Here is a 16,981-nt window from a genome sequence, read left to right on the forward strand (position 1 = left end):
GTGGCATTATGTGGCACATGACCATATCACCCTATACTGTAACTGATTCATGGCACTACAGTGGTGAGTCTGGACTCTCATACATACCTCCTGTAGTTTACACAAGTTTAAAAATGTAACTGTACTATCTTGGATGAAATTAACAAGGCTTTAACTTTGCAGAAGCCTGTTCTTTTCCTGATGCTATACGGCAGCTTACATTTAAATGTGTCATTAACCTGAGCCCAAAGTACCGGTATATATTTTTTTAAACAGTGAAATTATAAGTGGCTGCCATTTATACAACTGTAAAGCTTTTACTTTCTGAATGTATCTTGTTTTGCATTACTGATTGTGATTTTTTTGTGAATGTGTTGGAAAAATAACAGATTGTAAACAGAAAATGCCAGCTTCCAGCTTCGCATACAGTATGATCAATGTCACGCTCCACCACAAGCTGTTGACAATATGTTATCCTACCCGTTGGGGTAACAGTGCTGAGGTTTGCAAAATCAAATGATTTACAGTGGGGCATTACTGAAGGGTAAAGCTATTGTGCAAAACCTTTAGAGTCTTACTTATGAATACAGAACTAACACCTGCTTATAACAATTGTCTGGCACTAGTAGACTTACTCATAAAAAGTCCCTCTAGATTAATGGATACCCTTACTTTTGCAATTAAGATTAGGAAGTTTCAACTGTGTTATCTAAACACAGTTCAGTACTATGTGGCAGATACATTTGTTTGTTTCTCAATTGCTGACGAAAATAAATGCAAGATGTAATTGTAATCTTATGGGTGGAGTCATATAAGAAAGCAATCATCATACTTTCAAGGACCAGAACAGTAAAAAATTATAATACTTAGAAAAATGTATTTATTGGATACAGCCAAATAAACACTGAAGATAAAAAAAAAAAATAGTTAATATTATATTACAAAAACTAGCTTTGCATTAAAATAAGTTATAACTTTTATATTTAATTTACAGCGCTTTCTGCACTTTGCATAAAATACTGTAATTTTAAACCTCAAATTCTCAAATTACTCAAAATACTCAATGCTCTCACACACTGTTGGTGAAAACGTGAATTACATTGACACACACCTTTACTCATACATTTCAACTGTATAACCTCCAACCCTGCCAATCGACAGCAGACAAGCCTACCACTGATTTAACATCATGGGGAACTATGAGAGAAAAGGAATTTAAACTGCGTAGCTACAAGTGCCCTGAGCGACTCCACTGCAATCAGCTGCGAGACAGACACCGATTGGAGCAACCATGGCGACGGGCTGATTGAGGGGAGGTGTTCTGGCAGTGCAAAGGGGACGCAGCTACGTGAGTATGGCCCCTTACTGCTGATGAATTAACTGAGCCGAAGCGCTATTGTTTGTTTTGTTTCATTGCTGTATTTGCAGAGCATTGAGCTGCAGCCACGGAGTCAGCATAAACACCCACTGCACAGCACAGCACAGCAGCACGACATTTCAACCCATAACCAATAATGACTTCTGTGGAGTATGAAAATCAGCTAACAAAACCAGGCTCTTATTGCTCTTTAATGTAATGTAATTTCCACTGTTGCATTTTGTCTTGAAAACATTCCCATTAGGTTTGCCACTTGTCCTGCAATTTTTTTTTTCTTGATCATTCCGTTTTTTTTTTCGGTTGACTTTTATCCAAATGCAATCTTGTGACCAAAGGCCAGGTACAAAAATAAGTCATATGCTTATACTCTGCCTCTAATACTCAAAGGAAGGGATTACAGAGGTGAGGAGCATTATTACTTCTCAAGCCAAAACCAAGAGACAAGGACAGCAGCATGGTGAGATATGTTGCAGTACTTCTGCAGCTGTCAATAGTAATATACTATACTCTTTAAACAGACTAGATGAAGACAGTTTTTAAATGTAAGACTCTAGTTTAGTTTTCCATTTAGTTGTGATTATTCTGTTCTGATGTCTAGTTTTATGGGTTTTTTGTACCATTCTAGTTACTGTATTATCCGGTAGCATTGTGACTATAACAGTCAGTAAGACTTTTCGCTGAAGTTTTTGGTTTGCTGTTTATAATATCCACTGTCTATACAGCGTAATAAATTAAAGGTAAGTCTGCTTCCTTGTGGGAGGGGATCTTAATGGAAGCCTTTTAATATTAATGCTGAGGCTGATGTATGGCACCTGCTTCCATTTAAGAGATGTACCTCGGGATTTATGATTGAGCACTTGAGGCATGTTAACAGATCAATTTGCCTTTAAGCCTGTATTAGGAACTGCGATTTAGGCCCATAGAAAACCTCTAACTTTAACAATTGAATCCTGCTGTACTAACTTCTTCCCTTAGTTCAGAGTAGACCTGTATGCTGACATAAACAAGCGAAGATGAATGGATGGATATTTTAACTCATTATGTCCTGACAAAGATAAAGCGGAAAATCATTATAAAACTCCACTCTCCACTTAAATCCACTGTAACAGACTGCTATATATCTACAAGAAAAAAAAAAAAACTTGTACAACTCATACTCTTACCTAGCCTAGCCAAACAGTTAAACAGAAACATTTTTTGGGGGGGTCTGATTGCTGATTGCTGATTTTACTTGTTACTGTCTGATTGTAGCATTGCATGACTGATACTATAGGACCTGCAATTACCTCAGCTTACTGTTTTGGTAAATTTAAAAACCATTTTAGTGCATGGGGACAAAATGTCATATTATCTGTACGGAGAACAGCAGTTTTGAAGTACAGTAGTTGGTTGCCTTTAGGGGCTTTGGAAGGGTTCCAAGTGTCATTACTCGTTGTATTCATTCTTCTCTCTGAATCTAACATTACGTTTCATTAAGTAATTAAACTGCCTTGAATATACTGTAGCTTCAAGTCTACAGCCTGCCATAAAAGGCTGGCAAACACCTTTACTGTGTGATTTAAAAAGGAAGTGTTTCTAGGTTATATCTTTTGATCTGTGTAATTTATAAAAACATAGTTTAGACAATAATCTAGCATACTTTCCTGTAACTGCTTTGGATCATGTATCCATTTTTTAACTAGAAATGCTTGTGTGACTCAAAAAGACCCTCCACTTTTTAATGTAATGAGAGAAAAAAAACACACAGAACTCTTTTACAATCATCAGCTGACCCTGGTGTCTTTATAAAAGCCTGTGATTGACACTGCATATTTGTTATACCATGATCCTCTGCAGCTCAATGCATTCAGCATTCAGCAATCTTCTTGCAACTACATTTTGGTGCAATGTGCAATTGTTTTTACTTCAGTACCCAACTATGGTAACAAAACACTATTATTATTATTATTATTATTATTATTATTATTATTATTATTATTATTAAAAATCTTTATGTATTAATTTGAAAGGCGGACGATAATATCCAGATACAGAAATGCTGTAAGCAGTAAGTGTATTTTAATTGAATAATATTTTGACCCTTTAATTTGCTCCAAAATCAAATTTGTCTTTCAGTACAGACATACCTTAGCTTCGCTAAAATTGTCTAAAAAATAAACACAACCCTCAAGCAATTTTGTTTTATATAATAAAACGTGTTACATAGAATTTATTATCATAATTAAAACCCCAAGCATTCAAGTTTACTGATACATTCGTTTTTAAACAATTACTGACTGTGATCCTTTGATGAAAAAACTCTTGCTTCTAAAACATTACTGACACAGCAACTTATTACTGTAGATAATAAAACAACTGACAAAAGGGAATTAAAAAAATAAAATACACAGAATATATTACAATGTAGACACTATGAATACCTAATATTTATCACATTATCACATTTTTTATTTTTTGTGATATATATATATATATATATATATATATATATATATATATATATATATGATATATATACTATGATATATTATATATATATATATACCATGGTAACTGCTGACTTTGCTATATAAATAAATGTGAGCTGAAACAAACGGTTCATGTATCTGTTATGCGGGCCTGCTGCAGACACACTATAAAAAGGTCTGGATATGCTTTTCTTCCAGCTAGCCGAGCATGAGGCTGCAGTTCCTGCTTGCCTAATTGAGCAGCAGTGTACTGGGTATCAGTTTGGCTCCCCTAGAGAGCACACACACACACACACACACACACACACACACACACACACACACACACACACACACACACACACACACCCCTGCACACGCACATGCACTCACACACCCCCGCGTTCCTGGCAGTGGGCTCCAGCAGCCACCTACTGCAGCACCAGCTCCTGCCCAATTCATCATCGTCAGCCTGCTTGCTGACACTCTTCAGGAATGCCTAGGTGATGAATTGCTCTGGTATTCACCCAATGTTAATCTGAGGCTGACGCAAGTATACCATCTAACAGACTACAGACACTTAGCAATATTAAAAGTCTGCACCACCACGTAGTTATACATTGTAAATGGCTAGCGTGTCTCTTTTTTTTCTTTCTCATGCATAGTTATGAAGAAAACACAGTTAGTAAATCAATACCAGCTACAGTAGGTTTGTGCATCCAATTACCTAAATATCTTAAGCTTATGCCCTTTGCTTTACTGGGGACTACACTTGAAGAATAAAATAAAATTAACTACAATGTGATATGCTTAAAGCACAGCAGTAGTATTCATATGTGCATTCAAGCACATTGAGGTGAAATCTAGATGGGGGTTCAACCACTGTTCTTATTGTTTTTGCAACATTTAGACATTTTTGTTTGCTAACTTCTTATTAACTTGGTACAGTATAAGAAAATGTTTCCCAAACCTTAACCCAATGGTATTCAGTTACTCTATACTTGTATCATTTGTGACACAGAAAAGCAGCACCATTAGTGCATGCAGTACCTAATTTTTGAAATTATTTTAGTATTTATTTATTTTTTTAATTACATAAAAATGCTCTGTTTCTGGTGCTAACAAACACTTGCCGAACAATATACAATGCACTTAAAATCAGTAACACATTCCAATCGAATTAAAGTAATGGAATTTACAACTCAAGTGCTTTCATTATCAAAATTGTAAAAATAATAATAATAATAATAATAATAATAATAATAATAATAATAATAATAATAATAATAATAATAATAATAATAATTGATATGAACCCTCTGTAAGGACCCCTTAATTATATCATTTGCTTTTAAATAAATGTGCACCTGTATATTCTAAATAGCCACCTCATTTTGCATAGTGGGTGTATCCATTCTGCATGTTACAGAAGAACAAAAATACATGGATAATCCTTACAAATTCCAAGCAAGGACTGTAAAGTTTTTTTCTTAAAAGTATATACATACTGATGAATATGTAAATGGAGCCAGTGATGCAGAAACAGAGCATTCAACAAAGACAGGGTGATACAGATTCAGAACCCAGTACTAGAAGTGAATTCATGTTATGTACAGTAGCTGTTTAATCACATGCATTATTAAACTTGACTAACTAAAGCTAGAACATGTTGTTTCTTCACATTTTCATTACATACAAAATGGCAGAAGAGATTATATCAGCAAATACAAACAGAATTCACTAAAATTAACACATTTCTTAAAGTTAGTCTCTTTAAACCGTACTTCGTTTCCTCTAAATCTGCATAATATTCCATAAGATGTATCTTTTATTAGTCCATGGTGTGTGTTTTAATCATCATTTATTACACTTTCATGACTCATTGACATTTAACAGCATGTTTAATAAATTCACCATCATATTTGACCTTAGGGGCATTCTTTACTAAACGAGCCTAAAATTCTGTAGTGATGCCAGTATAAAAATGACTACAAGGGGTGTGCACCACTCATTTCTTTCCCCCTGAAAGTGACTTTGTTAAAGATGTTTTGCAATGGTAAATACCTAATATTTGCACCCCTGTTGGGGATTCTCATAATAGCCATAAACAGACAATTATGACTAAGAAAATATTAAATTAGATTATAATACAGTGGCGCTGTGAGGGTGCTGAAAGCCACTGAACAAAACTGTTACCCCTGTATATGATGGAAGCAGCTGCACAGCACCGCACCCCCACACCCTTAGTTCCAGCGAACTAATAAATAAAATAATCTTAAGACATTTCAGAGGGCATTCAGTATTCCCTTAAGAAGTTACTTTAAGGGAATCTGTCTAAACTAATATAGTAAGAGACCATTATAAATGTGCATATGCCCATGGCGAACTAATTCAATGTTTTCACATGTTTATTATAACTGGAAAAGCATTCTTGTCCTATTATAATTTGCTAAACTACAGCAATGCCTATGCGACAATGGATGATTGTATGACTGAATGTTATCTCGATTAAGATTCAATGAAGGCCCGGATAATACCAGGGTTAACAGAAGCCTATAGCTTTGCATTGTTTCCTGCTGGAAGGAAAATAAATAAATTGTTCCACTGATGCGGGTCTTTGTTGGTAAATGTCAAGAAAAAGGGTCAAGTACAGGACATTTGAAATGATTAAACCTTCAATGCTCCTACATCTAATTCACTTCAAGCAAGACCAGGCAAAGGGTCACTGCCATGCATGGATCACGACTGTATCATCCGGTCCTAGTAGAGAATTCACGCTGAAGTGTCTGATTGCGAGTCAAGCAGACCAATATATGCATATATTTTTTAACTGCTTAACATTTTCACTGCCTAAGTAAGAATCCATGGTATACCATTCAATATTTAAATGTGAACTAAAACTGTTTAGAGGTGAACTTGAAATTATAAAAATAATGTACTTTACGAACAACCAGACGAGAGGGGCTCATGTATGTATCTTCACCCCACACACGTCATTGTTGTATACCATCCACCAACATGCAAAGTAGTTACTGAAGTTACTGATAACAAAACATACATAATAATTATGCACATTGTTAAAACTGTACAATGCACTTGTAAGACCTCATCTTGAATATTGTGTGCAGTTCTGGTCACCTCGCTATAAAAAAGATATTGCTGCTCTAGAAAGAGTGCAAAGAAGAGCGACCAGAATTATTCCGGGCTTAAAAGGCATGTCATATGCAGACAGGCTAAAAGAATTGAATCTGTTCAGTCTTGAACAAAGAAGACTACGTGGCGACCTAATTCAAGCATTCAAAATTCTAAAAGGTATTGACAGTGTCGACCCAAGGGACTTTTTCTGCCTGAAAAAAGAAACAAGGACCAGGGGTCACAAATGGAGTTTAGAAAAAGGGGCATTCAGAACAGAAAATAGGAGACACTTTTTTACACAGAGAATTGTGAGGGTCTGGAATCAACTCCCCAGTAATGTTGTTGAAGCTGACACCCTGGGATCCTTCAAGAAGCTGCTTGATGAGATTTTGGGATCAATAAGCTACTAACAACCAAACGAGCAAGATGGGCCGAATGGCCTCCTCTCGTTTGTAAACTTTCTTATGTTCTTATGTTCTTAAGTATGTATGTTTCAACAATGACAAAGGTCAGTCAATGACACCTTCCGCTTGGAACTAGAGTTCCTACCGCTACCACACTCCCAATCAGTGATGCTGCATGGAGCCCAGTGCTTTGTGTGAAAGTGGAGCACTCCTGCTGAAGTTCAATCAGCCAGAGCAGGCAGGCTGGGCTGCTAGTTATCATAACGGAGAGTTCTCCTGTCACCCGTCAAGCATGCACCAATCAGCGGTAATGATAGGCCTAATTACGATGGAATTCCACAATAAAACATGCTCAACAAATATGTCATTAGAGCACTTAAAGAACCCTATTAATAATAAACACTGGACAATAAAAAAAAAAAGAATTCTAAGTCCTTCATAGGCCTTGCAGGTGAACATGTTATGATGATATTCGTAAAATGAGCTGTTTCCATTCAGTCAAGCCCTTGTTATCAAAAACATTATTTTTGACTTTCTTTTATTTTGAAGAGACACTATTTCTAATGTGCTGCATGACCAAGAAAATGCACAGGAGGTTAAAAACCACAAAATGCAGAAGTGAAACAGAAGTTATTTATTCTTATTTTGTTGTTGAATTGCCTATGGATTGCTAAATTACCTGCTGAGTTTTCTGTGACCTATGTTAAGGATTAATACAGACATACCTATTTAAAGAACGTCAGAGTCTGGATTTAAAGCTGTTTCGGTCATTAAAATTTGAAAACTAGAACATCTTAACTAAAATTGCCTGTTTAAAGCACTGTTGAATAAAAATGTATGAACAATAACAAAACAGCCTAACATATTGTCACGATGGGTCAGTTTGGACAGCTTCGGACTGGATGCTGGGAGGACAGCAGGAGTGTTAGTGTTAGGTATTGGTGTGTGTGTGTGTGTGTGTGTGTATGCTGTCCTGTCTTCCCCGCTGTTTGTGTGTGTACCCTGTGTGAGTCTATGAGTGGAAGCGTGTTTCGTGTCTAGGCAGTGCTAGTGTGCTGCCTAGGGGGTCATGTGCACAGTGCAGCTGTATGAGAGAGGAGTCTGTGTTGGCTGCACTGTGATTTGTGTTTGGTTCCGCCAGTCAGCTGCTTGCGCAGAACCTGGAGTCTGAGCGATTGGTAAGTGTGTATGTAAATGTGCCCTTGTGTGTGTGAGCCAATAGGGCTCGAAGGGTTGGGGGGGGGGGGGGGGGGGGGGTCTGGGGGGGGGTATGAGCTACCTGAACGCAGCTAGGGGTTGTGTTCTATTTTGTGTTGTTGGCGCTGCTCCTGAGCTACTTATCCTTCCTATTTATGCATTTCCATTGTCAATAAAAATAGCAGTTTGAACTGCTTTGAGCTGCATCCTGTGTTGTCTTCTTTTATTCCACTGCGGACCAGATATGCCTCCGCTACACTGGTGTCAGAACTAAGCGGGATATGAAGTCTAAAAGGGATGTCCGGATGATGTATCACTGGAACTATTGGAGCCCCGACTCACCCTAAATCCGGTGGGAAGGACCTCTTTGAGAACCTAGTGGACCGAGATTGGTGCGTCGTCTGTGGGGAGTTCAGACACAAAGAGGTGCCCTGTCCCCTCCTGAGCCAAGAGAAAGATAAGCCGTGTGCCTGAAAAAGAAAGCGGAGGAGGGGCGGCCGTTCCCGGAGGCAGGCAAAGGAGCCGGTGCCGGCTCCAGTATCGTAGAGAGAGATACTGCCTGCACGAGTGCCAGAGAGAGAGGACCTGCCTGTTATAGTGCCGGAGAGAGAGGTGCTGCCGCCGCTGGAATCCACTGCACTCCTGCACGCTACACAGGAGGAGGAAGGCTGGGAAAACTACCTGGGAAAATTTTGGAAACTGTGTGCTGTGTCTACAAAGAGTATAGGCACTACGTAGTGTACTGCCCCAGCATGCTGGAGGAATGGCGGCTGAAGCTCAAGCACTGGGTGGAAAAAAAATCACAAGATGGGGAGAACTGCCGCCGCCACCTCAACCGCCAGGAGCAGCTAACACCATAGCCACGGCCTGAGTGCCCATTGCCACTGCCAGCATTAATACTGCTGGTACCAGCACCACTGCTAGCATGGTCACTACTGGAGTGCCCCGCACCGTTGCCAGGGTGGCCATGGCTGGTGTGCCCAGCGCCAAAGTGCCAAGTATCGCCACTAGAGTGCCCAGAGCTGCCACCTGAGTACCTACCACTAGCATCGGTACTGCTGCCACAGCCATTGACCGAGAGCCCACAGCCGCTACCGGAGAGCCCAAAGTCGCTACCACAGAGCACAGCTCCACAACCGCTGCCAGGGAAAGAGTATCCTGCGCCACCAGAGAGAGTGCCTCATGTCGCCTGAGAGAGGCTGCCCCAGCTGTCTTGTCTTCACGTCGTTTGTGTGTGTGTCACCCTGCATGAGTATGTGAGTGGAAGCGTGTTTCATGTCTAGGCAGTGCTGGCGTGCTGCCTACAGTGTCATGTGCACAGTGCAGCTGTATGAGAGAGTGGTCTGTGTCAGCTGCTTGCGCTGGATCGAGGGTCTGAATGATTGGTCAGTGTGTATGTAAATGTACCCTTGTGTGTGTGAGCCAATAGGGCTGGGGGGGGGGGGGGGGGGGGGGGGGGGTCTCTATTTATGAGCTGTGTTTTGTGTCGTTGGAACTGCCTACTGAGCTACTTTTGCCAGCCATTCCATTTTCAATAAAAATAGCAGTTTGAACTGCTTTGAGCTGCACCCTGTGTTGTCTTCTTTTATTCCGCTGCGGACCAGACATGCCTCAGCTACAATATCATCACACCAAAGTTTTACGCAGTAACAATGCAATGCATTTATAAAAAGAGGTTCTTCAGAACTTGGATGACTGATTATGTGTAAAGAAAGATTAACAGAAGGCAAAAACTGGTGCACATGGTTGAAAACTACACTGAAAATATGTCACAAAATATATCTGATGTGATATATATATATTATTTTTTAATTTGTGATGTCAAAAAATAAAAAAATTACTTGTGGATTTTAATACCCTTAAATGACATTTTAAAAGGAAGTTAATTTATTTAAGACTTCCTACATACCACTTAAATGGTTTTGTGTGTGTGTGTGTGTGTGTGTGTGTGTGTGTGTTTTCATAGTTCTGTTCCCTAAATAGTATATTTATAGTTTTAAAAAAAACTGCAAAGTTAGCGCGGTATGCCCGTTTAGTGCTGTGTTGGGATTTTAAATTTACTGCACAATCCTGCCCGTAAACAATAGCAGGAAAATACTTATTCTCAGCCAGGAAAGACCACTTTCCTATTTGTTTGATTTACTCTGACTAAAACAAAAAAAAAGCATACTTCCGAGTCGTGCTGAACATCCTTTCTATTTAAACAATGAACCGTGTTACCCTTGGGAAGAACTGTGGTCCTTAGCAATGCAATATTATGTTTCCTGGTCTGATTGTGTAGGTTAACAACTGTAATACGGGTTTGACAAGGCTACGAGCAAATAACAAAATAAACTGCACAGCCAGGCTGTATTTAAAATGTTACTACAGTTCTGACCATAGACACAAAGTCAACAGGGTATAGTAGTTGATGTAAGTGTTAAAGAACAAATACATTCAATGTAAACTTGAATCCCTATAGAATAACACCGTGCATTTTTTTTTTTTTTGGTTCCTGGGTAGTAAGTGTTATTTCCTAATTGCTTATGCCTCAAAAGTATAGAAAATGGCTATTATTCCCCACAAACTTTGCTTTTGTGACCAGGACAGTGATATTTAAAAATATCACTATTTCCAATGGGAAAACGGGCAAATGTGTGTCTTTTCGTTCACATAAAGTCAGAAAAAAACAACATATGAATCCAAATTAACATGTATTTATACTAAAGTAATACAAAATGACTACAAAAGATTTAGAAGTGAGTAGTTTTTCGATGTAAATGTAAAATACGTAAGTGTAACTCAAATCAGTCAGCAACCTAAAACAGTAGCACGTTAAAATAAGGTCCAATAGTAAACACTTTGTTAGCCCTTTATAGATGATGAATACATAATATATACACTATGAACAAACGGGGTGTAAATATTTAGAAAGCACTTATTAGTGTCATTGTTAATGCTTTATAAGGTCTGCTTATAAACACTTTATTAACTATTTATTAGCGAGTAATAGATGCTACATAAATGTGAAAGAACAAGCTATAAATATCTATAAAGCCATTTATAAATGAGGGTTAACAAAATGTTTATTTGTAAACCTTATAAAACATTAATAATTACATTTATAATGTGCTTGAATAATCTCAGCTCCCTACGCTGATTTGTCCTTAATAACCTAATTTATAAATGGCTTTGTCATCAAATTTGTTAAGGAAACAGCTTAGATTACTTAAAGGTCAACAGGAACCGATTCAGTGCAAACATTCTTGTGCTGGAATGATTTCCTGAAGTCTTGCCAAGGCATTGATCCTCTTCATCGACTCGCTTTATTGGGGGCTGTGGCTGAGCATGGTTCCAGATCTTTTCGTTGCCCTTTTACCAGCATGATTTTAGAGTATCACTATAGCGGGATTTCGTTAACAGCAAACAAGACAAATTAGCACTGAGATCCAGTGTTCTGCAAGCCTGCTTGGTGTTTCCATTGTGCTGCTTACAATGTTATTTTGTTTTTCACAGCACAGTTTTTTTTTTTTTTATTATTATTATTCCTTCAACTTTACAGTACATTAGTCAAGGATTGTGGCTAAAGATGCTACTTGAGACTTGTGCTAAAGAGAAATTACCTTAGACCTACATTTCAGCTCACCCCTGGAGCACACAATGCTTCCTTTGTTTTTTACTCTTTGATTGTTCACTAATTTGGTTAATTTACTTTTAGGCTTTCTATTTACAGTATAATCGTAAATCTCGAAAAACTACTCACTTCTAAATCTTTTTTTAGTCATTTTTGTATTACTTTAGTATTTAATACATGTTAATTTGGATTCATATGTTGTTTTTGTCTGACTTTATGTGAACGAAAAGACACACATTTGCCCGTTTTCCCATTGGAAATAGTGACATTTTGAAATATCACTGTCCTGGTCACAAAAGCAAAGTTTGTGGGGAATAATAGCCATTTTCTATACTTTTGAGGCATAAGCAATTAGGAAATAACACTTACTACCCAGGAACAAAAATTGTGTTACATAGTGTAATCAAACACGTCCTTCTTTTAGTCGCAGTTAATGCTTTGGTGCTTTGGGGAAGACCCCTAATGGCCGTTACCGGAACACCTAAACTGATCACAGTCAGTGGTAAGGATGCATTCCTACCCCCCCCCGGGGGGGGGGGGTTTATTATATATATATTTTTTTTTTTTCTTAACGAAAGATCGGGAGCCCCCTAGTGCTCGAAACTGTTTTGTCTTTGAAAGTTTAGGCAATATATAGCGCCTGATATAAATTCCAGAAATGTTGTGATCTTTCCCCACCCACATTACATACTCAGGAGAGGCCGATCAAGGTTTTAAGGAAAGTGCCGATTATGCCAAAATCACACATGTACTGTTCATTTGTATACATAATTCCAGTTTAAATTGATATTCTTAATCGTATTATTATATAAATTATTACTGTCAGCTCTATGTTTCAAGTAGTTAAATACTTATAGTCTAGAAAGTAAGAAGACTGCCAATTAATGAAACCAACACAATAGTGTTGATTTAAAAATACCGCACAGCAATAAATACATACAGTACTATTTAGTACACAAAGCATGACGAACATATTGTTATTGTGTTTATTGATGCGTTGTGCTATAGCACATATTTCAATAGTAAAACACAAAAGTAAAAAATAACTGAACAGATTATTTAAAAAAAAAGTTTACAAACGTTGCCCTTATCTTCAGTAAACACTTGGAAATCTCACAGATTGTTTTTCTGTGTGTTATTCATGCATGTTTACATCTGTTTAAGATGTGTTTCAACATGATTTAACGGGAAGACCCACCCATGTTGTCTCACTGTAGCCCAGAAATCAAGAAAACATGCGGGTGAATATCTAAAAGTTAGTAGTAGTTTGTAAATGCACAAATCTCAATTGAAAACGCCAATCCTGCAGCGTAAGCTTTTACTTTCCCTGGTTTATTTGTTGGTATACACACAGCAGCCTACAGTCAGATGGCAAGTGGAATGCGGAGTTTCACTTGTTAACTGTAGGAGTTTCACTTGTTAACTGTAGACTACTTTACTTGGTTGTAACCTCACATTTCCTGGCACAGTTGTCATTATCTGAGTTGTCTGTAGTTAAGTGTGTCCTCACTTTCCCTCTGCCTAGTAATGAAACAACACGTTTTTAAGGAGGCGAACTTTGCAAAATGAGACAACGTTATATCGCATTTTTGTCGAAACATACCCTAAGCAAATACCCAATCGGAATGCTATGAGATGGAAAGGGAAATTAACATTCTACACGGAGCATGCGTTTTGGAACAACAGAACCGTCGAAATGCAAGAATGCATAAATCACAGGATGCAAATAGTTTACCGAAATGCAGGATATTATATTTAAAAGCAAATTAATTATATTCTATATCCAGCTGTTTATTGCATTTCCTTATACATAGCTGTCATCCTAATCAAAAGAAGCGCAGCGCCGATCCGCTGTAAGCAGCGGACAATTCAATAGCAGCCTTAATGTAAATTTGACCTGTCAGTTAAGATCGTAGAAAACCAAACACCGATTCTGCCAACTATCGGCTACTGCGTTTAACTTCAAAATTCAAACAGAAAATGAGAGAAAACATAAAAAAGAAATAACCAAAAAGCTTGCAAATGTCTACATGTACTAGCAGCAGCAGCCCTCCCTCTTCTCCAAATTGCTGAGCTGTGGGTAATGCCCCGCTTGTCCCTAAACTAGCATTTCCTTCCTGCCTATTTTCAAGTCAGTGTACTGCGTATTTATCACTGTTTGTTTGTATGTTTGCTTGTTTGTTTGCTTGCTTTACCTTCATCCAAAAGCCTTTCGAGGTGATTGAAAATCCCACAGAAGTTAGGCAGACTGCTCATCAGCTTCCTATCATTCATGAGCTGCATCAGATAGTCTGGGGTCGGCTTCGGCTTCTCCTTCGTTTCCATTTCCCCAACCATATTCCAAAAAAAAAAATAAAAAAAAAAAAATTAAAAAAAAATAAAAATCACTTTAGCCCAAGCAAAAAGAAACGGATTTCTTTAAAAGTCCAAAAACGAAGAGGTATATATCACACCTCCCTCCAGCCAACAGCCTCTCCTGCGTTTCTCGTCAGTTTCTTTTTCTGTCAAGTGCTACTGTGATTCGGTTCTTCTTCAGCCGCTACTTATATCAGTGAAATACAAAATAAAAATAAAAAACCGAAAATTGGAAGGAGGTAGTTTCTTTTAATTGTTAGCACGCTGCTCTTTCCACTAACTCAGAATAAGCTCCCGTTTTTTTTCAATGTCAGATAGTTTTAAAATAAAACACGTCACAATATGTAAGTCCTCTTTAGCGGTCCCAGAGCGTGCTGTGTGTAGGGTGTTTCTGTGCACAGTACTCTCTAATCTCTCCTAAAGCGACTGTCCCTCTTCTCGCTTGCTCTCAACTCTGCTCTCTTTTCCTAGGAAGCTGGCAGGTCGCTCTCTCCCAGAACTGGCTTGCTTTGCTTTGCCTGGGGCTTGCAGAGCCGTCACATGACAACCCTGCACAGCACAGACCCTACCAACCAAGTGCATGCGCGTTCCCGTCTGAGACAGAGGGGAGAAAGAGGGAGGAGGGCGAGGGAGAGGGGCTGTTTTTGGTTGACAGTTGTGTGAGCGTGGAGAGACTAGCACGTCCATCAGCACATGCTGAAAGCCGATTTTTTTTTGTTAAACTTTAAAGGGTGTCAGAGCACAGGAGCAGTTGTTGGATCCGAGTACGTCGTTCTTCAGCGTCAAAAACGATGCGCTTATTTCCTGAATCAAAATAAGCACGGTTTGCAGCAGGTGTTTTAAAATCGTTTGATTGGTAGGATCTACAGTACTATTAGAAGTGAACTCTTCAAAGCTACAGACTCCACACAACTTATTAAACGTAGAGGCTTATTTTGACAGTTTAAAGCTGATCAAAAAAAAAAAAAAAGTAAACATCGAATAAACACTAGCTTTGTAACACAGTAGTCAGCACACGATTAAGTTTTTCAAGCTACAGTAGCTATTTCATATTACAGTAGTGTATGTCTAATGAAATCTCCCAATCATTCACCTTCATTGTACTTTAGTTATCCCCAACTGTAAGTATAGTTTTATGTGTACTACCAAAATGCAGATCTTGATGACAGTTTGTTTATATTACTTTTTATCTGTAGGGACACAAGCGTCCTTTCCCCTTGAAGCCTGCGTGTCACTATGTGCAAAGTATAGGTATCAGGTGATCAACATGTGGTTATAAGGTCAGCTGCCTTTTTAAATGTGTAAAACATATTTTTCAATCTTTTATTGATAAATGGTTATGCTTTAAGTTGTTTCAGGCTCGCTAGTTTTATATATATATATATATATATATATATATATATATATATATATATATATATATATATATATATATATGCAGATTTAGATACAGTACAAACTTAGAACAATAACATTATCCCACAGCAGGCGGTGTGTTTAAGAAGATACTTTAAATGCATGTGAAGTATTATTCACTGTTAATCCCCACATTTTCAGCTTTAAAAACGTGGGATTCAATAGAGGGGAGCCTGGAACAGGATGCCCCACTTGCGGCTGTACCAATTAAAAATTGCTTTTCTGTAGTTCCTGGCCTCGAAGAATGTGTTTTGTTAAACTGATCAGTCCACTAATGGGGTTAGTTCAACTTCAGCCCAAATATTCTTTCCAAATGGGAGCCCTTCAACCAGTACTTATCATTCTCCAAACCCTCAAATTAGGTCTTCAGTGACATTACTTAGGTACGGTGCATATTGTCTCATCACTTAATTAGTAACAATGACATTTTTTTTTGTTGTTGTTGTCCAGCATCTTTTAAATGCACTGACCAGTACCTTTTATCTACAGGTCCTGTGTTCTCACCAGGTCCTCCTAGTTCTTGCCCATTCTTTTCAGCAGCATGTAGCCTGGTAGATTTAGGAAGTGTTTTCCAGTTGACAGAAAACCAGTGTGCCAAGAAACTGTTAGGATTATGGTACCTAAAATCAAAGGGCACAAGTATTTTACAAGATATTCTCCCATTCATATTTCACAGATGCATTTATTTTAAAAACTCAATTTAGAATTCGGAATAAACCATTACAAAAATCTAACTTTAAATAAAGAAACCGGTTGTGGTAATTAAAGAGCTTCCATGTTACATGCCGGTTCTGTAACGTTATAAAAATGTGCAAAGTTATCACATTTCATGCTCATGCTTAGTGAATGTATGTTAGTGAAATGCCTGTTTTAATTTGTTAGAGTTTCTCAGTACAATTTGAAAACAGGATGACTTGTGTATCAAAGGACAATGACTATAGTTGTTTTACTGGTGATGTATAGCTAATAATGCATAGTTGCTGTACATATCTGGGGTAGTACTTCCTTGCTACATCAACTATACAGATAGTAGCAATATGTGTTTTTAATAATTGAT

The 16,981-nt window shown here is 37.9% G+C and overlaps 1 protein-coding gene across 8 annotated transcripts in view; it reads right to left on the reverse strand.

Moving 5' to 3' along the window:
* Positions 1–15,038, reverse strand: part of LOC121316300 (protein quaking-like) — a 143,424-nt gene extending 128,386 nt beyond the window's left edge. For 2 of the 8 annotated variants that reach the window (XM_041251297.1, XM_041251296.1), the window contains exon 1: positions 14,349–15,031. In XM_041251297.1, the coding sequence (XP_041107231.1) occupies positions 14,349–14,490 (142 nt within the window). In that variant the 5' untranslated portion in view covers positions 14,491–15,031. Of the gene's footprint in view, positions 1–14,348 lie in introns of all 8 variants that reach the window. The other 6 variants (XM_041251295.1, XM_041251293.1, XM_041251290.1 and 3 more) reach the window with 5 other exon arrangements.
* Positions 15,039–16,981: the final 1,943 nt, after the last annotated feature.

This window comes from Polyodon spathula, chromosome 5, assembly GCF_017654505.1.
Source record: "Polyodon spathula isolate WHYD16114869_AA chromosome 5, ASM1765450v1, whole genome shotgun sequence".
Taxonomy (NCBI): domain Eukaryota; kingdom Metazoa; phylum Chordata; class Actinopteri; order Acipenseriformes; family Polyodontidae; genus Polyodon; species Polyodon spathula.